The sequence below is a fragment of the Sphaeramia orbicularis genome, chromosome 13 (assembly GCF_902148855.1).
Source record: "Sphaeramia orbicularis chromosome 13, fSphaOr1.1, whole genome shotgun sequence".
Taxonomy (NCBI): Eukaryota; Metazoa; Chordata; class Actinopteri; order Kurtiformes; family Apogonidae; genus Sphaeramia; species Sphaeramia orbicularis.
Genome location: NC_043969.1, coordinates 4,204,707 through 4,231,490, shown reverse-complemented (window position 1 = coordinate 4,231,490; position 26,784 = coordinate 4,204,707). Strand labels below are relative to the sequence as shown.

The window sequence follows — 26,784 nt, the reverse complement described above, 5'->3', positions numbered from 1 at the left end:
TGTTCCTTTTATTCCATTAACTCATTGTGTTATTGTCTTTTATTAGTGTATTTATCCCATTTTACTTGTTCTTAGTTCTTTTATTTGCTCATATGTATTTTAATATTAGTAGTTTTTAATTGTCTAAATTTTAGAATTCTTAATCATTATTTTATTTCATTCCAATCTCTGTTTGTTCTGTCTTACATGTCATGGCATCTTTTTCTCTTGCTAGCTTTTTTTTTTTGGCAACAATTTGTACGTCACACTGTGCACTTCATTTCGGTTCCAGCTTGGAATGACATGTTCTATGAATCCCATGTATTAGATGTGCACGTGTATGTATGACGCATGTATTATTGGTATATCTGTATCTGGGAGTTATAAACGTACAAGTTATGTTTGTACACCCTCTGTTCCTCCTCCACTGAGTCTGTTAACATAATAAACAATAACTACACACTACTAGACATTTGTCATCTGTGGGAAAAGTTACATCTTATGATTGTTCTGTAAATGTTCTGCTTGACTTTGCTGAGTTTCCTTCATCTGTATGTTCATCTGACCAGGCAACAATATACAAATTCATCACCTTTACCTCATTAGTTCAATGACATCTATGTGTGGCTACATTATGACAAAAATATGAAATAAATCCTGCCTCCAATGCAAGTGATACAAGCATATTAACTGAAAAATTCAAATACAGACATGATCTGCTCCTTTATAAAACATGAAGTTGGAGGTAAATTTTGCAGCTTGATGCTGAAAATCTCAGGACTTCCCTCAAAGTTAAAAAAAGAAGTACATTTGTAAGTTTTCATAAAAGTAACTATTTAGCATCTAACATAGAACAGAATCAAGAAATACAGTCACTGATGAAGTAGGGAAAATGAAACAGCTTTTTTTTTCCATCCTTGCTTTCACTTTCATTTACTGTGCCCTATAAAATCTACCTTTGGAATATTTTCTGGTGGACACACAAAGAGGCAACTGAGAGCAAGTGCTTTAATGTTGACAGCAAGGAGGATAATATTTTACCAGTAAGTATGAAAAACGAGCAGAATAATTGTGCAGAGACTATTATACACAAGTATTTCAGCAAAATGTAATGCAGCTGTAGGTCGGTATTTTTGGGCACCACTGAATGAGCACAGATATTGAAATGAGTGAAGATGGAGGAAATGAGGTATGCTGATGACTAGTATAACCTCACTAATCTGATTTGTTCAGTGTGGTTGATTCTCGAGCCGGTGTGGGAAAATATTTCTGGAAGACCAGAGGAGCCACACAGTCTCCTTAAATGACACTGTGTTCAGTTTCACACTCTCAGATGGAGACACAGTGAAATTTGAGTTTTATCAGGGACAAATGTTGCTTTTTTTTAGTCATGCATAGGCTCACAACGACTTACGAGACACTACCTCTGTTAAAGGTGAGTGGAATCTAGTCCACTGTGATCTGCCTCTATTTAAAAACTTTAACTTTATTTTTAAACCACATTTCATGTAATATTTTGGCATGTAATATAATGAACTAATTTTTAATTTTAATTCTGTGTTTTTTGCTAGGTTTCCATTTCCTCTCATAGTGGCAGGAGCAGTAAGTCTACACTGTGGAGCTCCATCCTGAAGATGATTCCTCACATGGCACTGTGCAAATTCTGTAAGTACAAAGCTGCTTTAATGGGTGTTTTTAAGTCTGGTATTGTTTTTGTGATCTTTTGTCATTTTCATTGTTTTATTTTGGTGTTTTATATTTCACATGCTTATAAAATCCAAGTGGAAAAAGTATTTAGATCCTTCACTTGAGTAAAAATACATTTTATTGAAAATACTGAACTTGAAGTGGTTTTCCATTTACATAGGTAAATGAATTTAATGTTTTTAAACTATGTGAAGTAAAAGTCACTGCGCAGTAAAATGATCTAGGATGTTTTTGGATTTATAGTGCTGTTGCATTTTGCTACTATATAAGTTTGAGGTCATTTTAACCCATAAAGACCCAGTATTACTTTTGTGGCAGTTCCAGCTCCAAGTGATTCATCACAATTTATTATGATATCATCTTCTGTATTTTGTGGTTTTTCAGTGAACATCAGGTATTTTCCTATATTTAATTTATTGATCATGTAAATGTTCACTAAACCCAGATTAAAGTTGAGGCTTATTACATTAGAAACAGAGAAAACTGCAGAAAAAGTGACTTTTTCTGCAAAATCTCTTGTTAACTGAACATAAACCCACATGTGTTTTACTGGTGAATCAATGTTGTAGAAGATGACAGTGTTTCCATGGTAACTACGGAGCCTCTGAACATCCAAATGAGTCTGATGACCATGAAAAGATGAATAACTGTATTTTACACCAATTACTGACATGTATTGATAGGACTAATGGTTCAGAAGTTGTTAAACATTTTAGATCAGTAGATGGTTTTGGTTGTTGGTGGCTGCTTGGGTCTTAATGGACTAATTATTGTTGATACTGTAGAATTCTAAATTAACACATTTGGTGATTCAAGATGGACAAGAAAAATATGACCCAACCAGCTGTCTGACAAATAGCGTGTGTGGCGAAAAACATTAAAACATGGAAACACAAAGTTGCTTAAAATACATAAGATTTGTACAGCATTTGAACAAAAGCACTTTGTACCATTTCAACTCTGAAAATCAGCTAAGTGCAAGCTGTGAAGTCTTATGAAAGTGAAATATGGCCTGAATATTTTTCTATAATTTGTCATTAAACAGGAGAGTTTGGTTTTGTTTGTAAGCTTCACAGTGGAGAAATGAAACTGGAAGTTCTTTTAGCTCAGTGATTCTGTTTTGGAAAGGTCATCATTCATATTATTCAGTATTTGTTTCTCATAGTGAAATATGATTTCTGTTTCTCTTAAATGGTGTGTTTGCTCTATCTATTTATCTGTCTGTCTGTCTGTCTATCTATCTATCTATCTATCTATCTATCTATCTATCTATCTATCTATCTATCTATCTATCTATCTATCTATCTATCTATCTATCTATCTATCTATCTATCTATCTATCTATCTATTATATTAACTTTGTGTAAGTTTACACAAGTCCATATGAGCCTCTTATGTCTTCTGTTAACCTTAAAGTCTTACATCATCTGCTTTATACATGTTCTTGTATGCATGCCTGTATTTATCTGACCCATATGACTCCACTTTCTCAGTCTGTATGTCGTCATTTCAGCCCACAAACAGATTTCAAAATATCCATCTTCTACTCCTGTGAGTGGTCTGTTGAATTTCTTTTCACGTTCTCCCTCAGTTCCTCTGGTTCTCATTGGGGTAGTGGTGTTTGCCTGGACTGTGACTGGGATCATCGGAGACCCTCTGTACGACTGTCTCCAGGACACAGACTACAGTGAGCTTCTCAATATTGTGGAAAAGGGGCTTCCTGCCACCAAGACCCCTCGTCATGTGGCTATCATTGGCGGAGGCATCGCAGGACTGACAGCTGCAAAGTTTTTAGAAGACGCCGGCCACAAGGTGCAACATGAAACTTCAAAATACATATTTTGTGGATGGATACTATTGAATAAAAGTGTATCTGATAAATATTTATGATGGTGATTATGTGACCCCTCCTCATGGTCAACAAGGTGACAATAATAGAAGCCAGTAACCGTGTTGGAGGACGTGTTGAGACCTTCAGGAACAGAAGAGAGGGCTGGTACGCAGAAGTGGGCGCCATGAGGATCCCCAGCTTTCATAAGTGAGTCTGCAAAGGAGTTACATACTTGTTTTCCTTTAACCCATATACCCCATTAACCCTCAAGGACCTGACCAGTTGCCAATGACTAAAAACTGATCATTTTAGATACTGATCTAAAATGTTTAATAATTTTTTAACCACTAAACATATCAATACCTTGAAATAAGTTAGGTAGAATGCAGTTTCCTAGTTTTTCACTGGCGTAAGAAATCACCCATTTGGACCTTCATGAGCTCTATTGTCCATGTAGAAATCAATCCTTTCCTGCAACATTGATTAATCAATAAAACCCAAATAATGAAGACTAGAAGACTAGAATGACAAATGACAGTGGTTATAGATGTTTGTTTTTAAGCTCAGTTAATGATATGTAAGTCTTAAGCCACCTTTCTTTTCCCCCTGAAACTATTGCTTTACTGCTGTACATACTTCACATGGATGGGATGAATGAATAAATAATGAAATCCTAGATGTAGACAAAAATTTTGTCATTTGGAAGTCACCATAAAAACAGTTCTAGGTCTTCAAAGGCTAATTAAGCGGTTTTTGGATTATAAAAAACTAGTTAATTATGACATTTTGGTCTGATTACAAACAATCTTACTTCCAGATAGAGCTGAAAAGCTTCCAAAACCTTTGTTAAAGATCCAGAATTACAGCATGATCCAAAATATAGACTTGTTACCATTATAAATCCATTTGATAAACTATGTGTCAGGAAATTATATCAAATGTAGTATATGTCAAACTTGTGTAATGCATCAAATGAATGAATGTTTTATGAGGTGATTTTCCACAATAGGTAGTTTTCTTTGCATATTTCAAGTATAGTTTTGAGAAGAAAAGATTTATCAAATAGATGAGTAAATTCAGGGTTTACAATTAAAGAGGGTCAAAATTCCACATAAACACTAAACAGATGAATAATGAATGTAAAAGCTTTATCAGACAGAGGCATTCAGTATAACTTAAATGACATTTATTGTGGAAAAAAAAATTCTGCCAATTGGATTAATACCTTTTGCTAAGGTCTGGTCAATTGGTCAGTAAAAGACTATATCAGTCCTAATGGGAAAATGCTGAATTTGTGTTCACTACAAACACTGAAAACTACTATTCAACACAGACATAATATTTTTGGGTTGACAAGTTGTCTAAGTGTTCTCACTCTCAAAACAAATTTGGTACTCTGCTGGGACACTATCAAACACTGGATGTTAAATGAACAAACCCAGCAACCCAAAGTGCAATGCTACACCTAAAAACAAGATCATTGTTACATCATCCAGATATTTAACATCTACTGTCTGTTCCACAGAATCCTTCTGTCTTTCATCTCAAAGTTGCAAATTTCCCTGAACCCCTTTATCCAAGATGACATCAACACCTATTATTTAGTAAATGGAGTGCTGCAGAAAACCTATGCTGTGGAAAACAACCCAAGCGTGCTGAACTACACTTTGAATGAAAGAGAGAGGGGGAAGTCCGCTGCCCAGCTCTTCACCCAGTCTCTGTGGAAGGTTTGTATACATGCTGTACATTAATAACCTGCTTTTTGAACACGTTTGTGTAGCAAGTGTTGTCATTTGTCAACAGGTGAGGGATGACCTTAAGGCAATTGGCTGCAGTGCCATGTTGGATAAATATGACTCCTACACTGTGAAGGTGAATACACATTGTATTTGACCATACGAGAGGATTTACTATAATGCAGTAAAGTAATGACCCAAATTTGTTTTCTTCTACAGGAGTATCTGGTGAAGGAGGGTAACCTGAGTCGTGGTGCCCTGAGGATGATCGGGGATATTCTGAATGAAAACAGTCTCTTTTACACATCACTAGTAGAGATGCTGTACATTCAGTCTGACATCAATGACAACACGGAGTAAGTAATCCACTGTATCCACTTAGGCTGTGTTTTAGAATGAAATTCAGAATATAATGCAACGTATTGCAAGAAAAGATGTATTGTAGTTTTAAACCTAATTTTAAAGAAAACTGACATATAAAACATCACCATATGCATGAAACTAGAAAATGCTTTGTCTCATCAAAGCTCTTACCAATGCATTATTTTGCAGGATTGGGTGTGTCATACTGTTATATATGTATTGTATGTAGCCTATGTATGTATAGTGTATATTCAATCAAAGCAGATCAAAATTTTGTTAAAATCAAATAGTTTAAAGGATTTTAGTAGTCAATGCAATTTCCAGGTTATGGCACTAAACACAGTTCAAAAGGAAATCCTATACAACATGGATTACTACATTAATGGAATAATTTATTTATACTTACAAACAATGGATAGACGCATGGGTAATGTCATAGCATGCGCTTTAAATCCTTGATAAAGTGCAACTGTTACTTTATAAACTATTAAAACAACCAACATTTACTGAAAATACACTTTATTCATATAGAACTGATAAGACTTCAGATGTTTTCTGTTTCACAGTGGAGGTTCATTTTTTGGCCACTCGGGGACAACAAAGGAAAAAAAACATTTTCATATGTTTGATTTTTTTTTTTTTTTTTTTGGATTAGAGACAGCTGACAAATTAAAGGAAAAAATGCTCACTGAATGGTTTGATGAGAAATTGTGTTTTAATCCTATGCCCTCCTCAAATTTACTACCCTCTGGTTACCTTTGAGGCAAAATTGTACACACACACAAAAATTCCAATACAATCATCATACAGCAATAAATAATGTTACAACTGGCTCAGAATGGCAACATAATTAGGAACAACACCAGATTGAATTTAAAAAAAAAAAAAAAAAAAAAGTAATTTATTCATGGAAAAAGAATTTAAAAAAAAAAAAAAACCTGTGATCTGGTGATGTGCTGGTGAGCTGAGGAAGAGAGAGAGAATGGGCAGCAGAGAATGAGCCTTTGATATAGACCCAACCTTTCAACTTCCAACAGGTGTACACAATCAGGCTGATAACTTGTCCATCAGCACAGAGCTTCTGGAAAACAGGACAGGTTAAGAAGGCAAACACAAAGACACATAACAATAAATCTCTTAAACAACTTCCGCTTTGCTCAAAATTACCAAACATTCAAGAATTTCCAGTATTTAACCCTTTGAATGCCAGTTTAATAATTTGAATTCTAAGTGATTTATTACCAAAAAACACAAAAACCTGAATATTTTATATATAATAAATAGTAGGGGGACGAAACATTGGTGGTGATTAGAGCCTTGGATATGTCAAAGATTAACGACAAAATTGATTTGATTGTATAAGCATTTTTTTTTTGTGGTGTCAGATACTCCTTCTGGTTACGCTCATGAGACAAAAATGCCCCACTGACTTCCATTATAATCACATTTTTTAATTTAATTTCCATTACTCTTTATAACCATACATTCTCTAATGTCCACATTTTATTTAGAAGAAAACTAGTGATATTTGACATTTTTTTCATTGTAGGCTGACGTACAAAATTCTTCAGCTTTTTCCTGTTATTATGAGGCCATATGACCATCAGGGGAGCCCAAATGTGATTAGTTTTGTGTGTGTGTGTGTGTGTGTGTGTGTGTGTGTGTGTGTGTGTGTGTGTGTGTGTGTGTGTGTGTGTGTGTGTGTGTGTTTGTTTGAGGTAGACCCCTCTGCATCCTCTTGTCCTCTTCTTCATTTGCTTCGATGTCCTTCGGTGTTTTGGTTCTGTTCACTGTGGCTCTGGAACCAGCATGTCAGCGTATCAGTTGCCTTTATATATGTGCCAGGTTTGAAGTAAATTGAAACAAAATTGATGTTTTTATAGACATGTGAAATTTCGCCCATTATAAGTAAATGGGAGAAGAAAAAATAATTTAAAAAATGTATTAAAAAATTTTAACTTTTACTTACTTTTTCCAAAATGTAATCAGATCTATTCTGGGCCCCTGGCAATCTATAAACCCAGTTTGGTATGAATTAAACCAATAGTTTTGCTGCTACAGACATTTGAAATTTTGCCCATTTTAAGTAAATGGGAAAAAAAAAAAGATTTTAAAAATTCACAAAAAATATGAATTTTGACCTACTGTTCCCAAAATATAATCACATCTATTCTGGGTCACTGGCAATCTATAAACCCAATTTGGTATGAATTCAACCAATAGTTTTGCTGCTAGAGTGTTAACAAACAAACAAAGTGAACCAAAAACTGAACCCCTTGCCTCCCCTTTGGGGGGGGGGGGGGGGGGGGGTTTAAAGACAAAAATGTACAAAAATTCCTGAGGATGACCTAAGGGTTAAATTGTGTTTTAAAGAATTCTAAAGAAAATTCTATAATCTAATGTGTAAAGATTATTTAAAAAGGATGAATGTTCTTGTTGCAACATTTTGAGACCTGAGGTGACATTTTTTGAAAACATTCCAGTACTATTGTCAAAATTTTCTCCATAAAATGAAAAGGATGTTTTGAGGACATAGTTGAAGTGACTGATTATAGACAGATGTAAATTGTTCCAAAGTGTCTTGACAGTGATAAGGTCATGTTCTCAATGTTTTCTATAGATAGGTGTTAAAAATGCGTGACAATAACCTTCTTACAGGTTTAGTATGTTCAATTCATGTTTGTCAAGAGCCTGTTGTTGGCTAAATTCTCTTTTAACCTAACAGTATAGGTAGGGATGTAGGCACTGCTGCCACTGTAGAAAACCTGTGGAGAGGTATTTAAAAATACCTTAGGAATGAGCACATGAATATTTGTGAAGAAATTAAGGGGGAGATTAAGTTTGCTCCAAAATTAAACCCATGCAGAAGTATCTGTAATACTACTGACAAGCCTAAGATTGGCTCCAGAAGGCCCTGGCTCCCATGTACTTACATTGAACTAAAAATACAAAGTCATCTTTGGTGATCTGGTGGTTCATCTTCACAATTTTCCTTCATTAATTAGATCTCAGATCAAATAGAAGCTGGTGTCTGCTGGACTGGCTTTGAATGACAGGTCTGCTTGCTTGTGTGCCAAAACAGACTTTTTGGAGTTTACTTTTTTTTCTTAAATAAATAATTTACTTTATATTTTTACAGCTCCATTGCAGTTGTGGTTAACAGGTTCCACTAACAGGCCTGTAAAATGATTTGGTTCCACAGTACTGAGTGAAATTAAAATTTTTATTAAGTCAGTAAGCTAGTGTTAAGCATTAGCTCACCTTTGACCCTTGTCACTCCTGTAGCTCCACCCTTTCTGTCCAAATATGCTCATTTCAGGCTTCATGGCGACAGACGATTAGCAAACAACTGGCTTCAAAACACCAGTTCAGATGGCAATGGGTGAAGTCACAGTTTCCATGTCCACTGAACATGTACAGTTTATGGGGAAATCCAACTCATAGAAATCAGTGCACAGTCTGTTGATAATGATTGTAGTCAATGGAATCAGCATCACCATCAAAACCAACCGACTCTCATGACAACAAAGACCCCAACACAAACTTGACAGAAGTACAGGAGCATGACCAAATTTATTAAATCATTAAATGTCTCTTGAAAGCCTCAATCTGGGTGAAACCTGCAACCTTTTTTTTGTTGTGATTTGTCATTTTCAGGTACTTTGAAGTGACAGATGGCTTTGACCACATCCCTCGGGCTTTCTACAACATCTTAAATGCTACTATTCTTCTCAACTCCAAAGTCAAACTCATCAACCAAACAGGAAGCAATGTAACCGTAACGTACCAGGACTGGCGTAATTCAGGCTTGCTGACCAACCTAACTGTGGACTATGCCCTCGTCACCACCACAGCCAAGGCCGCCCTCTTCATAGACTTCCTGCCCCCTCTGTCTGGGGACAAGATGGAGGCTCTGCGCTCAGTTCACTATGCCAGCTCCACTAAGGTGGTACTCAGCTTCAGGGAACGCTTCTGGGAGAAAGAAGGCATCAGAGGAGGGAAGAGCATCACTGACCGGCCTTCTCGCTTCATCTATTACCCCAGCCACAGCTTTCCTGGTACAATCGGCGGCGCCCTGCTGGCATCCTACACCTGCTCCGATGATTCCACGCTCTTCCAGGGGATGAACGATGATGAGTTGATGGCTGTTGTATTGGAGGATTTGGTGAAGATTCACGGAGAGGACATCAGGCTTCTGTGGACAGGAGGACTGGTGAAGAAGTGGGGCTTGGACCCTTATAGTCTTGGAGCCTTCACCCTGTTCACACCCTACCAGCAGGGACACTACGCCAGGGAACTGTTCCAGAGCGAGGGACGGGTGCACTTTGCAGGAGAGCACACAGCCACGCCTCATGGGTGGATAGAAACTGCCATGAAGTCTGCTCTCAGGGCAGTTAAGAACATTAACAGCCTCACACTCTAGTTTTTTGGTGCAGAAAATATTTTTTTAAATACTGTGTTTCAACATGTTTTAATCTTTTATCAAATTTTACTGTAATGTTGATTTACAGCAGTCCTTCCCAAACTTACAAAAACATGAAGAACCTTTCACTACAACTAACATCAATGGACAACAGATCAGTTACATGATTACAGCTCCAACTGAAATCTATACCAGTGACAAAATGTTAGAATAGGGAATGTTAATTGTGATGCATCATGGGGCAAAACTGTCACTTTATAGTGTTTAATATTTGCTGGTCTGTATTAGTAGAATTTGACTTGAAGTCTCAGAAATAATCAAAAATATGTGGCAAATGGACGTACTCCTAACAGACTCTTGAAGCTTTTTTGTCAGAGTAATTACTATGACTAACACAGAGCTCTTCTTCTGTCTAGTATTCAAGCTGTTCAAGCTTCTCACATGCAGCATAAATATTAAAACTAAAACATGATGAACTGAACTGTAAACATGATAGAAAAGAACACAGAACTAAAATAGATAACAGAATATGTAACGGAATAATAATAATTCCTATACAGTGATTTAAAAAAAAAAAAAAAAAAAGTTGCAATCCACCCATAATGCCAGAGTTATGGTGAGAATATTTTTGAGAATTTAAAAGATGGCTGCATATGAATATCTAGCTCTGCTGCAACCTGAAGCCACATCCCCTATCAAATATGGTTGACTTATTGGTGATGATGCCACTTTCCCATTCCCTATAGGAAGAATAACATGGCTGTCCTTTATTGACTCTTTTTTTGTTTAGAATTTTTTTTTTTTTTCCGACAAACTTTTTTTTTTTTTTTACAAAATGGGGAATCTTTTGTAAATTACCCACTCTTAGGGAATCACTGGTTTACAGTGTGTCATTTTGATACTGTTCTGTCAGTGTCAGCCCTTATTATAGGGTATTATGTATATTGCAAATATTTATCAATCATCAATCTTTTCATATATATGTGTTGGTCAACAACACAATATACACCTGATCAAACTTTTAAGACCAGTTGAAAAATTGCATGAATGTACATTTTGCACTGTTGGATCTGAAAAAGGTTCTAAGTAGAGTTTCAAAATGCAAAAAGAAGAAATGGGAGTGACAAAAAACTTTTTGAGTAAGCAACTGATTGAAAACAACAATTTGGGTTTAAAACAGGACAACGCTGCAGTTCACAATGCCCAACACCTGACAAAGGACTGAGAACAGAGGAAGAACACCACTCTTTTGGACCATCCTGTGTGTTCCCCTGATCTAAATCCAATGGAGAACATTTGGGGATGGATGGCAAGGGAAGGTAACAAAAATGAACATCAGTTCCAAACAGTGGATTCCCTCCATGAAGCCACTTGGAGCAATGTTCCCACTAGCCTCCTGAAAACACTCCCATAATAATAATAATAATAATAATAATAATAATAATAATAATAATAATAATAATAATAATAATAATCAAGCATGCTGAAACAAATTGTAGTGATTAATATGAATGGTGGAGCTACTCATTACTGAGTCCTTTTTTTAAACTTTTATTTCTGTTAGGGGAGTTCTGGGTTTTTTGAGCTGTGGTCTTAAACTTTTGATGGGCTGATGAACAGAATATTTCAGTTTAATTGTTGTTTTCAATACATTGCTAACTCCAAATTTTTTTGGTCACTCCTATTTCTTCTTTTTGCATTTTGAAACTCTACTTACAACCTTTTTAAGATCTAACAGTACAAAATGTGAATTCTTGCAATTTTTCAACTGGTCTTAAAATTTTGATCAGGAGTGTACTTGTCTGTTGGCATCCTATACTGATTACATTTTACAAAAATAACAGATATATTTGATGTTAGGATTTGTAATGTTTATGTCTTTTTTATATCAGAATAACAAAGAAGTAGCACTCCATTGTAGTTTTTATTAAAACTAGACAAACTTCTGCCAGTCACTCAAGTTATTATCAAGGCACTTAGTCGACAGTATGTACTATCTGCCACTAGGGGTCTCTCTCAGTCAAAGGAAGAATAAGATACAGTAGTACATAATAGTAATGACTTTTTGAAGAACCATGGGGTCCAAGGATATGTTTTCACCTGTTCTTCTACCTGTCATTACCTGTTACATTCACTTATGTATATTCATTTTCTGTCAACTCATTCCATTGTAACAGCTCAAACTTATCTATTAATGCATATCTTTGAATATGATGGCACTGACAGGCAATCAAATGAAATGAAGCTGTTGGAAACATTGAACATATTCTCAGGACACAACTCAATAAAATATAGGTTTGTTGGAATTTCCATGAGGGAATGTTACATACTACATTTTTGAAGGAAAAAAAAGACACCTCTGCTGCTATAACAGCAGGACATACCATAATTTAACAACCCTCCAGATTAAATGATGATAATGATGTTATTCTTAATGTAATCTGGCACAACAAGCCTCCATTACTGTACAACATTTAATGATAGCATTAATTTAATCAGAATGATATTTCAGTTCAAGGACATGATAAATATGGCTCTCAGGTGTCTAACATTTAGAGCTACACCAATTATATGTTCTGTAAATATAAATCAACTATCCAATGAATGGAGTTATATGTAGCATTAATAAAAAAAACAATATTTAACATCTTACAGAACCGTGGTTTAGTCAATATTAGAGCAGTTTTTCCTGAATTCCATCCATATATACAAGGTTCGTACACATTTTCTATTTCAAGATTTCATTCTCGCATACTCCTTGATACATTTCCACATTCACACCATATCTTATATGTTTATTTAAAGTAAGTTGTTTCAGAATCCTGATCACTTGGTGTGTTGGCACAGAGGACATTGTGCATCAGTGCTTTGCAGCTTCACCCATGAGGAAGATACTGCATAATTTTAAACACCTTCTACATCTAGCTTTTCCTTCATGCATTTGGAGCCTGCTAAGCATTATATTTCAACTCAAACTCAGTGGCGTTCCAGGTGTATTAGCAGCTCTACATCTTCTGCAACATCAAGTATAGCGAGGTGCACACTCGCAGTTGCTGAGCCAAACAACATTTTTAACAGCACCACCGAAAGGAAAAGTGCCTGTCATTTGATAATTAAGGAGTCAATCTCATGGGTGACACTGAATGATAGCATGCGATGATTTTATACTTTCAGAAAAATTCAAGCTATGGTAAAATAAGTTTATTTTTTATTATGTGAAACTGCTTTGAGTACACAAAAATACAAATGAGCTGAAAAATAAAACTTGTAATATAATGTGTACTACATTTTATTTTTGTTAAAAGCAGTATGGTTTAATACTTATATTTAAGTGAAGGTATTGGTTTTGGTAAATTTTTTAACTACACCCAGCCCTGGCTATACTTGCTGCCTACTCTACATACCATGAAAATAAAGTTATGTTGGAAAATGTGAATTTTAAAAAATTTACAAAACAAAAAGGGCCAAAAGTTTGGAAACAAATATTTGTCTGCACTCTTTTCTTTTTTACATACTTATCAAGACATGAGAAGGACTCAAATCAAAATCCACATGTTCATATTGCACTAGGAAATCTGTATTAAACACCAATGCTGGTCATTGATGCTGTGATTCTTCTCACATAAATCCAAAGTTGCTCCCAGTATCTGATCCTGCAAACAGTGAGAGCGACCACACCACATGAATGTGGATCTGGATTAACTCTGACACAGCTTCCTTTAAGAACAGACAGGATTCACTGGTGTACATGGGCATTTGGTGTCAGTTTACTAACATCCATGATATAACAGATACTTCTCACATGTGCAGCAATAACCATGCAAAAATATTCCATGTTGAGCCCGCATAAACCACGATTAAAAAAAAAAAAAAAAATCTTCACATTATCTATCCTTAAATGACATGTTACGGATAATAAACAGTGTATATTATGGCTCCACACTGCTATTAGCATCAGTAGTTCATTGTTAATGAGTGCCCTTCTGCACCATCTGTGTGAAGCGGTTGGTGATGGTCAAAGTGGTGTCAATGAAACGCTCCACACAGCTCACTAGGCACGTCTCTGTCCTATAGTCCAGCTTCGAGCCCGGACTGTCCACACATTTATCCCAGCAGACATCTGTGAAGGTGTGCACCTGAAATCACAGACACTATGATTAACAACTGAAAAATATACAATAGATTTAATATGTCATGCTGGCTGACTGATTATGGTCCGGTTAATTGTTGATGATCTTACATACAGATGATCAGTTTTGACCTGCTCGCATTTGTTGCTACCACTACCCGACAAATACAAACACATTCAGGCTGTCTCCAAAGTGACATCATCACTGGAGAAATAACACAGATCACAGATGACGAGCACAATAAGACAGAAGGCTAACTGACTGGAGTGAGGACTGGCTGCAGTAACAGTGAATTTTCCCAATCATAGAGTATTTTAAGAAAAATCTAAATGTACTTGTTAGAGCTTTTGTTGTGCTGTGTAATTTAACCTTTTTCAAGGAAATGTATTATAGTTTAGTTATAGTTCTAACAGTGCCGATTATGTCAGAGACAGCTCATTATTTGCCTGTTTTCTTTCTTTCTTGCCTGTTGTACCTATATCAGCAGTGTCATGCATAATTTTATTACATGTTTTTTCAAAAGAATACAAATATTTTTAAAGAACTTAAAATATTTGGTTCAATATACATTATATTCTTAACCTGCAATACTAATGTTAGAGCTGTAAGTTATTTGTGATACTATATACCCATTTGCCATGTACAGTATTTCAGCATTTATTTTGATAATTCGTTAAAAAATAGTGTTACGTGTCACCTTGTACAGTTTTGGCTTTACAATTTATATTTTACCCACTTAAGGATTTTTTTTCCTGATATATCAAAAGCAAAATTCCACCTAAAAATAATGGGATATAAGTTTGGGTCCAAGCCCTGCTTTACGGGAATACGCAAGACCACAATTTACCGGTATCAAACATTTACCACACACAATTTTTGTATCCTATGGTGTTAAGATGAGTGATAGTCAATTGTTTATTCAGTAGATTTAACAAAATATTCAGTCATACATTTAAATAATGGTGTGGCATGCATATCATTGTCATTTTCTGACATTGAAGTATTTTAGGGGTTGTTGAAATGTCTACACAAGAGAGTGGATTAGATTATGTTAAGGAAAATAATGTTAACATAACAGCAACACATTTCAAGCACTTGTCCTTTACTTGAGTATTTCTATTTACCGTGGCTAAATACTCCACTACATCTCAGACAAATGGGATACAGAGGACAGTATTTGTATTTCACGCTGATAGATGTAGTTTCTTTTCAGATTACAGCTGGGCATTCCCTTCATGTTTGATGAAAATCATGTATCTGTATTTAATGATAAACCAGAGGATGGAGAGTTTAGGTGTTGCAGCAAACAGTCCTGTTTTTCTGACTTCATGAGAAGTTTCCGTTTTAAGACACACTTGGTTCTCACAGAATGGTGCTGCAAACATAGGATCTTACAAACAATTATGCACTGCTGTAGATTAAAACTGCCAACAGTTTATAAAGTACTTCAGATCAGCTCAAACTATGTACAGTAGTGATATCTAACCTACATGTGAATGCACTAACAGCACAATGACTACTTCTACTTTTGATAACTTCAGTACATTTAGCTAATTATACGTACATGCTTGAGTGTCTGATCTTAAAAGCAGGACTATTACTTGTAATAGAGTGTTTTCACGGTGTGGTATTAGTACTTCTACAATATTTCTCCCTTCCATCCACACCTTGGCCTCAGTGTCACACATACAGTAGCTGCATGTGCTAGCCGGTTAGCATACAAACCTGGGCCTGGAACTGCGCTTTCTGCTGCTCTATAGCGATAAGACGCTGAAGCTCCGTCGCCTCTGCCTTTTCCGACGAACTGAAATTATCAAAATTGTCCATTGTTTAACTAGACAGTGGCTGAATAACACTGACTTCGTGGTGGCAAGAAGCTGCAATGAAGCAGATGACCTTTAGCTTCACCAGGAGACAGTACCGGCGCTTGCGAAACTCCACTGATGCATAAAACAACTGACGCACATACAGGCGCCTATCAGAGTCACGTGGAGATCTGCGCTAAGCATTTACACAGGAAGTGACGTATGCAAAGACGTTTGCTGTTTAAATGAATGAAAGTGGATACTCTGGGTAAATTTCACATACGTAAAACTAAAATGTCTGAACATCCCCATTCAATTATTTTTAATTGAACTGAAAATTAATTTTGAATCTCTAAAACGTATTGAATTTAATAAGAAGTGTCTATCAGCTCTTCAGTTTTACTATGATTACCATGACTAAATTTGTCTGACACTTCACGTTGTTATATTTTTCCCTCCTTTTTTTTAACTTTTTTTTTTTTTTTTTCCTTTTGTTGGATCTTCCTCTTTATTCTCTTTAATTATCAAGTTATTTATACTTTGTCTTTTTTGTTTAATTAATTAAGTTATACTTGTAGTTTCTATGTCCTCTTATTATTAGTTTATGATTATTGTGTCTTGGAATGTCTGATGTTCTGTATATTCTTGTTACATTCATATTTTCTGAATGTTCTATTGTTGAACAATAAATGCCTTCTTCATATAGGCAAATAGGCAAAAAAATAAATAAATAAACTTTTGCTTCTAGCCTATTCCTTTTTTGGTTTTTATGTTTATTACGATTAATGTACTAAGTACAATGATTGATGTAAAACCAAAAATAAATTCATTCATTCATTAAAAAAAAAAATTCGAAAGTGGATACTACACATTGTATTCAGCGGAAAAAAAAGTAAGAACCGCTACCTCGAGATTTACATGAATTACGAGAAATCTTCGGGGTGTGGTGTAAAACTGGAATAATCTGGAGAATAAGCACAAGTAATGTAAAAAAATATTTACAGATTTAAGGCAAGGTATTAAAACTATCATTAGGGATTCTCAGGGATCATGATTGTAGGAGAATATTATGCAATGGTGGGCCATCAGGGCCAGCAAGGCCCTCTCCGCTAACGTAAACATTATCAGAAACATTGATTTCCAATCTAACTTCTAATATTTGTTCCATGAAATTGTATTAATTTATTCCCAATAGATTATTCTCTTCATTTCTTAGCTGCACTGCTTCCCATACGTGTATGTGGATGTAAGATATTTTGTCCAATTGGATCTCAGTCACTATGTACTGCCAGGGTTAATCTAATCTGCCCTGGGTTTTCAAAATGAGTTGTGAAGGCCCATGTAACTTAAACTGTATAGCAGCCACTGGTCAACAGCAGGACCTAAGGGACAATCCAGGACTGGCACAAACCAGTTTACACAAATCAAACACAAGAGGTAATCTACGCATATATGTTTAAAGTAGTCCACACCAGGAACAACATCATCCTGTGTTAGAAGGATTGATTTGTGCACTATCTGAGCATGACGGCCAGAGCAAATGTCTTCGTCTGAATATCCCTGAATTTATGACATGTTCAGTCTTGGGGCAGCAGAATAAAGTTTAAACATTAGATTTGATGGACAAGAAAAAATATTCAGGGTAAGATCTATTTCTGTAGGACTAACCTAGATCCTTCAGATACGTAATGGCATACTGCAATATTACTATCTGAGGACTGAGGATTCTTTTTTTTTCCTTCAGTTAAATCCAGGCATAGGCATAATAGTGGGGAGTGCAGAATCATATTTCAGTGTGTTAGTTTAGTATCAAATTGACATCAATTTTTGAAGCAATATAGTAAAAACAGATGTTAAGGTCATAAGAAGGTTCAATTTTTATAGCAGAATCAGTAAATTAAGGTATACTATACTTACTCTAGTAATTCGTTTATACCACTAGGTGAAGGTCTAGGATAACAGCTACATAACATAGAAGTTTTATGCATTTTACACAAAACATTTCATAATTTCAACATGACATGGCATTTTCTAATTATTAATTTTATCTAAAATTGAATCACATTGTGCTAGTAATGAGATTAGTATGTTAGCATAGTACTACATAAAAGATTAGAGTTTAATTTTCCAGAAGCTAGTGTAGCAGTAATTCCATACAGTTGTTTAAATGGGGTCACATTGTATTTCAGAGAATAAAAATATAACTCTGATCAATTTTTATGTTTAGAGCATGAATAATGAATATGAATGTATTTACTTATTGAAAATATTTCTGACAGTTTTCAGCGTGGACATAATGGACACTACATGGACATAATGAAGTACAAACACCATGGGTTTAACATCTTGGGCTTTTATATTAAAAACAACAACAAAGCCACTGTAAGACACATCAAGCTGTTTCAACTTGCAAATGAAAGTTCACCTGCTGCCTTGACAATGTGACTTAACTTCAATAATACCATTGTTTAAACACAGATTTTGAAGTTCATAAAGTTGACTTCACTACAATGTTTTCAGTGTCCCAACTTTATTTTCAAAGTTGTGAAAGTTGATTCAACTATTAATCACTTGTTGTTACAACTTAAAACTGAGTTAAAACAAATATTTATTTTATATTATCAGTACAAAAAAACTTGACTTAGCTAGTGAAAAAACACATTTCTTGCTTTATAAAAACATCAAGTTTCAAGTTAAAACAACTCACAACATTACATCATCTATTCAAAAAACCTTGCTTTCTTTTGTCAAAGGAACATACCATTATTCCAGATGAGAGGTAGGCCTTCCTTTAGGACAGAGGTAGGCAAAGCCAGTCCTTGAGGGCTGGTGTCCTGCATGTTTTAGAGGTTTCCCTCTTCTTCAACAAATACACAGATAAGAAGTATACAACTGTACTATATTTTTATGTTTATTCTTATTCTTTATTGTGACTGCTAAGGAAGATGCTGCTAAACTGTTTTTCACTGTATCATATCAATGAGAATAAGTTCTATTCTATTCCATTCTATTCTATTCTATTCTATTCTATAAAAAAACTGGCATATAGTACATATACAACTAAAATATAATAATAAACATCTTTACAAAGGAAATACATAAAACCTACATTGCATTTTTAGTTTATGTAGAAATTATTCAGAAAAAAGAATGTCAGCTCCCAGAAAGTCATCTTTACTGTTTTCTATACTGAATCCTTAAACATTTTGTAAAGCCTGCCATGTACACTACATGAGGCCATAAAATGTGCACACACAGACTGATCAGAGAGTGCATCCTCTCAAACACTAAACATCTTTGTGAGGCTGACGACTGTCAAACTACATCCGGGTCACCGTGGTGACCTTGGTTGGTTGATCATCATGGCGGCTATCGTCAGGTTAAGTTCTGTGTGTCGCAGAGGTGTTAAACGTAAGTAGTCTATTTTATCATATTATGCTTTGTAGTTTCTAACACAGTGGGTTCACTTTATACAAGGAGCTTGAGGGTGGGGCATTTAGACTGAGGAAAAGTAAAGTATTAACGATGTGCGAACAAATCTAATCTGGTAGACTTCTCTCAAGTTCACGACATTAGTGTAAATATTCATAGACGTTAACGGTGTTAGCTGTGTAAATGTGAAGTACAACGACGGTTGAATAATACAATTTACCGACGGGGAGTTGATATTTCCTCCCATGATGACATCAGACTGTTCGGCTGTCTGACGTTCCTACTCGGACGAGACACGATGAAGGCGCTCCAGCCAAACCCGAGTCAAATCTGGGACACTTTAAGATTTACGTTCATATTAGCATCGTTTCTTACAGGCAAAAATGTTTTCTGGGCATTTGTTGTGCATATGCGTCTCATTATTGTCTTTCCGGTTTACGAAACAACTAAAAACAGTTGTTGCAAAAGTTCACTTAAGGTTTGTGGGTCTACATGACTCCTCATCGGCCTCCGTAGTCTGTTTGCTGTACACTTTCTATTATTACATTTAACAATGGTAACCTTATCAGTCTCTGTCATCAGAGCCACACTTAGCCAAAAAAAATTTTTTTTTTTTTTTAGAGGTTTAAGACTGATATGCACATAAAATCGAATGAAAAGAGAAAAAAAAGGACATAACCTAAGTAGAAACAATAGGTCAAAGGCAAAGCAGCGTTTCTAGGACCAGCAGGTGGTGCTGTCTGATTTTGTTGTAACGGCATAATTGTGGTGACTGATTAGGTTTAATATTGATATTGATTGTGAACTTTCTGAGGAAACCAGAGAAGTACCACAACATTTTATTTTCCATTATATTTGTTATTATTTATTAATTGGTTTATTGTCAAAATGACATGAATTGTGCTATTAAAGTTATTTATTTATTTTATTTAATCTTTATTTATCCAGGAAGTCTCTTGAAATAAAATTTCTTTCTCGAGGGAGACCTGGTTATATGTTCACTTGACAGTACATTTGAATTCAGGTATGTTTTGGTTTTTTTCTTGCCCTCATTTGGACATGTGACTTTGTCTTTTACCCTCAGCTCTGTTCTACCAAAGCACTTTTCTTGCCAGGCCACTGGCTGTCCCACACACATACAAGGAGCACCCCTACCAGCTGACAGCGAAGATCCATGCATCACAAGCTCTGTGTGGTGAGTGATAATGGGTGGATATCAATAGAAACATGAACTAATACAAGTGAAATACCACAGAGGGAAACCTCAGGGTCAGTAAACCAGTGACACAATTTCATACAGAAGTAAACATCAAAATAATGGTTAAATGTGACAGAATTAGTTTCTAGGAATCATTGAACAGGTATGTATAGATAGATAGATAGATAGATAGATAGATAGATAGATAGATAGATAGATAGATAGATTTTGTGTGTGTTTTTTCTATTTAATTTTTACCTCATAGTTTTTGTCTTTCCTTCCTCTACTTCCTTTAACCTGGGCAGAAATAAGGTTTTGAAGTTTATCATGATAATTATTATTGGCATACAATATACGAGGGACAGCCAAAAAGTTCTCATTTGAGTTCTGTGTCACTCAGGATGAAACGTGGATCTTCCAGTTTGACCGAAAGAGCAAAATTCAATCAAAAGAGTGGCATCCAAAAGGAGCAGCTAGTCCTATGAAATTCATAGGCAGGGAGGTCCGTTAAATAAATGAATAAAATAAACTTTTTTATTATATTTGTCTGAGAACTTTTTGACTCTCATGTATGATATTGAGTGAAAATGAACATTGTTATCATGGTCATGTTTTTGGCCATATCACCTACCTTGTTCAGAAAGAAAATATGAATCACAGTAAGATTGCATGAGTATAAGATATTATACGTACATTCTTTATTTACAGCAGAAATATTGCCACATCACAATTATAACACTAACCTTTACTATAGATTGTCCTGTCAAAAAGGATGCATGGATAGATGGAAAAACAACAATGACAAATGTCTTAATCTAATTTTATGTTGCACTAATGCTTCTATTTCATCTTCAGTGTTAATATTGTTTACATTGTCATTTACGTTTACAGGTTCAACATTATAAGTCTTAAGAGTTAAATAATGCAAATTGAAAAACACATTTTTGAAGATGTTTTAGTTGTGTAACAGATTTTCATCAGGGGCCTCGGTCTTCACAAGGAACATGATAGTAGGTCAGAGTTTCATAGCTAAGAGAAATTTGAACTGAATAATGCTGCAATGGTGTCATACAGCAATTCAATACATATGTCAACATCTCACTTGCCACTGTACAGATGGTATTTCTGGTTTGATGCGAACACAGGTGGCTCAGGGCTGGGCTGGTATGACCAACATTTAAACCCCTACATTCTACAGTGGTGTCACTGTTTTGAAACCAGATTTATATAAAGAATCCAGGCCGGAAAGTTTGATAGCATGTTTCAGGTGCTCTATGACTCACTATTCAGGTCGGAAGTTCATTTACAGAATGAGAGAGAGACAGAGACCAAATGTGTCAGTTAAGTACCCAAAGATAGCTTGGCCTTGTTCACCAACTCAGTAGCTAATTTCATACATTCATATGTTTTGTAAAGGAGGAAATAGTTGGGAAACTTGTTCAAACATGCTCATATTCAGCAGAACAGCAAAACTCAAGGACTTGTTTGTTTAGGAAATATTTTTGGTATTGTATGACAAGGTGGTTTTCAGATTCTAAACTGCCTTTATCAATAAATAACTAGTGCTGTCAAACGATTAAAATTTTTTATCAGATTAATCACAGGGTTGCTGTGAATTAATTGCGATTAATCACCATTAAATATCATTCATTTTTAATCTATATTATTTGCATTTCATTTTCCATGAGCGAACAGACTCAAGAAAGAAGGGACTATATATGCATTTAATGTGTTTGTCACAAGCTGAGCGATGCATTAGCCGAAGTGATAGCAGAATCCCAGACTAATGTATGCTTCGCATTAATGTGGTATTTTAAGATGGAAGTGCTTCGGTGAAAAGAAGAGCCTTTCCGGCAGAATGTGCATAATACCTTATGTCAGTCGACTGTTCCGTCTTCCATCTTTATGGGTTGGTTCTGCTGCCTGTCACTACTGGATCAACTGCCCATTTGCACATGCCCTACGGTAACTCTACTTGGACAAACTGCCCCAAATGCATTGCCGGAGATGTTCAGTGTCATTCTGCGCTACAGATGGGCTAATTGCGTTAAAATCTTTAATCAGATTAATCATGATGATGAATTAATCCGTGTTTACACATTAATTTTGACAGCTTTATAAGTAACACACTTTAGAGTAATGTAACCTGTCAGGTTGTTTACACTAAATCTGGAGTTATATACCTCCTGATATTTCCAAGAAGCATCTCTTAGTTGAACTTGTATTGAGTACATTTCTGTGACCTTTGCACTGAGAATGAAACAAGGGTTAACATAATCTAAGAAAGGTTTGGTTTGTAATTAAGTAGGTGCAGCGTTCCCCATTCTACTAAAATGGGGGAAATTGAGCAAAGATTATTTTCTTAGATAAAATACCAGAACAACAATAAAAATGCTGGTCATGATTTCTCCAAAGCACAAATGTGTTGAAATTGCTTGTCGGCGTTTTGACAACATTTTTTTTTTTCCCGCAATCTACTTGAATTGTGGTTCTTAGGGATGCCTTGTTTGTTCTATGATCAACTATTTCCTCAAGTACAGTCCCCTCCAAAAGTATTGGAACAGCAAGACCAATTCATTTTCTTTAGTTGTTTACTGAAGACTTGTGGGTTTAAGATCAAAAGATCAATATGAGACACGTGTTCAGAATTTCAGCTTTTATTTCCTGGTGTTTATATTTAGATGTGTTGAACCACTTGGGACATATCACCCTTTGTTTGATCCCACCCATTTTTTGAGTGAGGAAAACTATTGGAACATGTGACTAATGGGCGTTTCTTGTAGCCCAGGTGGTCCCCTTTAGATTTATTGCTCAAACAAGAAATAGCTTTGTCTTACTCGTCTTGGTTTTAGCCTTGGGTTTAACCTATAAAGATTGTATTCCTTGTTAAAGAGGATAACCCAACATGAAGATGAGAGAGCTGTCTATAGGAGAAAAGCAAGCCATTTTGAAGCTGACAATCTATCAGAGTAATTGGACGACACTGATCATAGCCAGCACAACAATTTGGAATGTTCTGGGAAAAAAAAAAGATAATTCTGATGTTCTGTGCAACAGACATCAAACAGGTCTGCCAAGGAAAACAGCAGCAGTTGATGACTGAAATATTATGAGAGCTGTCATGAAAAACCACAAAACATCAGTATCAATCAATCAATCAAATTTTATTTATATAGCGCCAAATCATAACAAAAGTTATCTCATGACACTTTACATATCGAGTTGGTCGAAACCAGACTCTTGCCAGACCAGTAAGTCAGCGCAGGGGTTAAGGTATCACAATCCACTGTTCAAAGAAGACTCTGATAGCAGAAATATAGAGGCCATAACACAAGATGCAAACCACTCATCAGTAGTAAGAATCAGAAGGCCAGATTGGAATTTGCAAAGAAGTACAAAGATGAGCTGCAAAAGTTCTGGAACACAATATTCTGAATAGGGATGTAATGATTACCGTTATAACGATAAACCGCGGTAAAATTGCAGATGGTTAGTATTACCGTTTAAATTCTAATTATCATGATAACCGTGTTTGATTACTGCACTTTTAGGGGAAAAAACCCTATGTAAAGATCTGCTTTTATGTCAAATATTTTTAATTTATTACAATTTTAATTTTATATGCCTAATATTTGAAACCAATATTCACTTTTAAAGTCTTTGAAAAGGTTCATTAAGCATCTTTGTTATTTATGCAATAAAATATATACATTTTTTAAATCGGATTTTATATTTTTTTGGTGTTTTCTGGTCATTTATGTTGATATAAAAAAAATAATAGACAGATGGGATAGATGAAGTTGTGCTGAAAAACCAATACTGAACATGGGTATAGTAAACATTTGTTTATATAGTATATAAAGGCAAAATGAAAAGTACTGAAAAAATGGCCAAAATAGGCTCAGACCACTAATATTTGAATGTTTCTTCCAACAGAAGGTACATTGTGGCTATTATTTATTTTTGTTTGTTTGTTTGTTTGTTTTTGTTTTCAAAATACAACTTGGTTAAATTATTTCAGTGTGTGTATAAGTAGTTTTTGAACATTTTGAGTATAATTTCAACAATACTGTGATCATAATGATAACCGTGATATGAAATTTTTAGATTGTTACATCCCTAATTCTGAATTTATGAGACCAAGATTAATCTCTGCCAAAGTGATGGAAAGAAAGGAAGATAATAATAATAATAAAAATGATAATGATAATAATAATAATAATAATAATAATAATAATAATAATACATTTTATTTATAGGCACCTTTCTTGGCACTCAAGGACACCGTATAGTAAACAGTAGAGTGTAAAACAAGCAGAAAAGCTGAAATTTTGAACGTTTCTCATTTTCATCTTTTGATCTTAAACCCAAATGTCTTCAGTGAACAACAAACGAAAAGGAATTGACCTTGCTGTTCAGATACTTTTGGAGGGAACTGTATGTTCCGTGAACAAGTTATCCAGGCAAGTTTGTGTGCAGGGACACATTACATTATACAAAGTACAAAGTGTAGACAAATGAGGACATCACTATTGTTGATGCAAAGAGAGATCATCTGACTGGATGAAGAAGAGGAAGATTTGAGCCTTAAAGGCCTTCTAATGGTTATTCCTACAATGTTTCTGCAATCAATGTTCATTTTGATTAACAATCAGATTTACATGCTGCTCTGTGTATTCCAAGTTATGGTGTGTGTGGGAGGGGGGGTCCACCAGTTGTAACCATTCTGGCATTCCTTCAATCACCGTCTTGGAAGAAGTTACCATTCCGAAGCCTCAAAAACCTGTTACTCTCAGTTTACAATTGTTAATAAGTTTTCAGACATAGCAAGATAAAATCATATTAAATATAGAAAAAAGTCAAAAATTATGTGAAAGATGCTACAAAACCAAAATAATAAAAAATTACATTTTGTAAATTTAGGCGTTGTGGAGATATAATATTTTCAAGTTTTGGGTTCAAGCTGAAAAATGTGGGGAATCACTGGTCTAGTTTGTTGATTTTTGCCATGTTAGCAATATTATTTATTTCCTTTTCATTAAAAAACATGCTGAAACCCAATAAAAAAGTTTGTGTATTTGACATGATTTGGAAAAGGCCTCACAGAGAATGTCCAAATGGCATATGCTGTTTACTTGTCCCATGAATGAATACTTCTGTCGTATTTAAATAATGACAACTTATTGTCATTGTTGTACAGTATATGATCAGTTGTCTCATCTGCTTGTCTCGTTATACAGCAGGCTCTGGCTCCAAAGCCGCCTCCCTGCACTGGACAGCGGAGCGAGTGTTGAGTATCCTCCTGCTGGCCATGGGGCCCGTTGCCTACTTTAACCCTGGCCCCTTCATGGACTACTCCCTGGCTGCTGCCCTGACCCTGCACGGACACTGGTAAGAATCCTGCACGCTAACCTGGTGCCCTATTTCAACAGCTCTGTATAAGGCCTTTCAGATTAGGGCACACCAGCTTTGAGCCTGTCTTTAATTTATCTGTACTTTCAGTCAGATTTCATCTGTACTCTGACAATTGGGGCCATCCCGTAAGGATGAGAAAAACTGATCTTGTGTTCTCATCGAAAAATAGCTGAAGTAATATTTCATATAGTCTAACTTCATGATGAGATGTTGCTTGAATGAATTTCTTGGCTTCTGAAAGCATCATTGTATGATATTAATGACATTTAGTGGTATAATCCCAGATAGCAACCAACCTAACACCCATTCATCAACCACTACATTGGCCACAAAAAAGGATGAAGCCCCTCAATTGCTTTTTACTTACATGAATGTTAATTCTGGTCTACATTGAAATGTATATCGTACTGTAACACTAGATGTCACCGGCAATAAAATGATTTTTTTTTTTTTATCAATTTTGAGCTCAGTAAGAGGACTCTAAGCATTTCATAGGAAATAACAACAACTCAGTTATCATTTTTGTGTTATTGTGACAAAATATAACATGTTGCTATAATACATAAATAAAAAAGAATACCTAAATTGCAATATTGACATGATTCCTCAAGGGAACTTTCTTGCCTAAATTCATAGTCTATTTGTTTGCAGTAATGTGTTCATTGTGAGCATGTTTTGGCTATTTATAAATGGCACATAGGAAGGAAGAGGACTATTATTATTTATCATGAAAAACAAGATTACAACTGTGAATCATCCATACCA

General features: G+C 35.3%; 3 protein-coding genes across 4 annotated transcripts in view; 2 read left to right on the top strand and 1 right to left on the bottom strand.

The window, feature by feature from the left end:
• Positions 1–1,272: 1,272 nt before the first annotated feature.
• On the top strand, positions 1,273–10,624 carry il4i1 (interleukin 4 induced 1). Its single transcript, XM_030152702.1, has 8 exons — positions 1,273–1,414; positions 1,551–1,644; positions 3,278–3,498; positions 3,612–3,724; positions 5,043–5,244; positions 5,321–5,389; positions 5,473–5,609; positions 9,274–10,624. The coding sequence occupies exons 1-8, from the start codon at positions 1,370–1,372 to the stop codon at positions 10,037–10,039; spliced, it is 1,647 nt and encodes a 548-aa protein (XP_030008562.1). The 5' UTR covers positions 1,273–1,369; the 3' UTR covers positions 10,040–10,624.
• A 1,870-nt stretch (positions 10,625–12,494) lies between these two features.
• timm8b (translocase of inner mitochondrial membrane 8 homolog B (yeast)) lies at positions 12,495–16,135 on the bottom strand. Its single transcript, XM_030152703.1, has 2 exons — positions 15,895–16,135; positions 12,495–14,175 (listed from the first exon to the last, which is right to left on the bottom strand). Exons 1-2 carry the CDS (start codon positions 15,994–15,996, stop codon positions 14,008–14,010), a joined length of 270 nt encoding a protein of 89 aa, XP_030008563.1. The 5' UTR covers positions 15,997–16,135; the 3' UTR covers positions 12,495–14,007.
• Positions 16,136–19,308: 3,173 nt separating this feature from the next.
• The window catches only part of sdhdb (succinate dehydrogenase complex, subunit D, integral membrane protein b), a 15,421-nt gene continuing 7,945 nt past the window's right edge, over positions 19,309–26,784 (top strand). The window contains exons 1-3 of one of the 2 annotated variants that reach the window (XM_030152117.1): positions 19,309–19,385; positions 20,491–20,601; positions 25,848–25,995. In XM_030152117.1, coding sequence (XP_030007977.1) covers positions 19,337–19,385; positions 20,491–20,601; positions 25,848–25,995 — 308 coding nt within the window. In that variant the 5' untranslated portion in view covers positions 19,309–19,336. Of the gene's footprint in view, positions 19,386–20,490; positions 20,602–25,844; positions 25,996–26,784 lie in introns of both variants that reach the window. The other variant, XM_030152115.1, reaches the window with a different exon arrangement.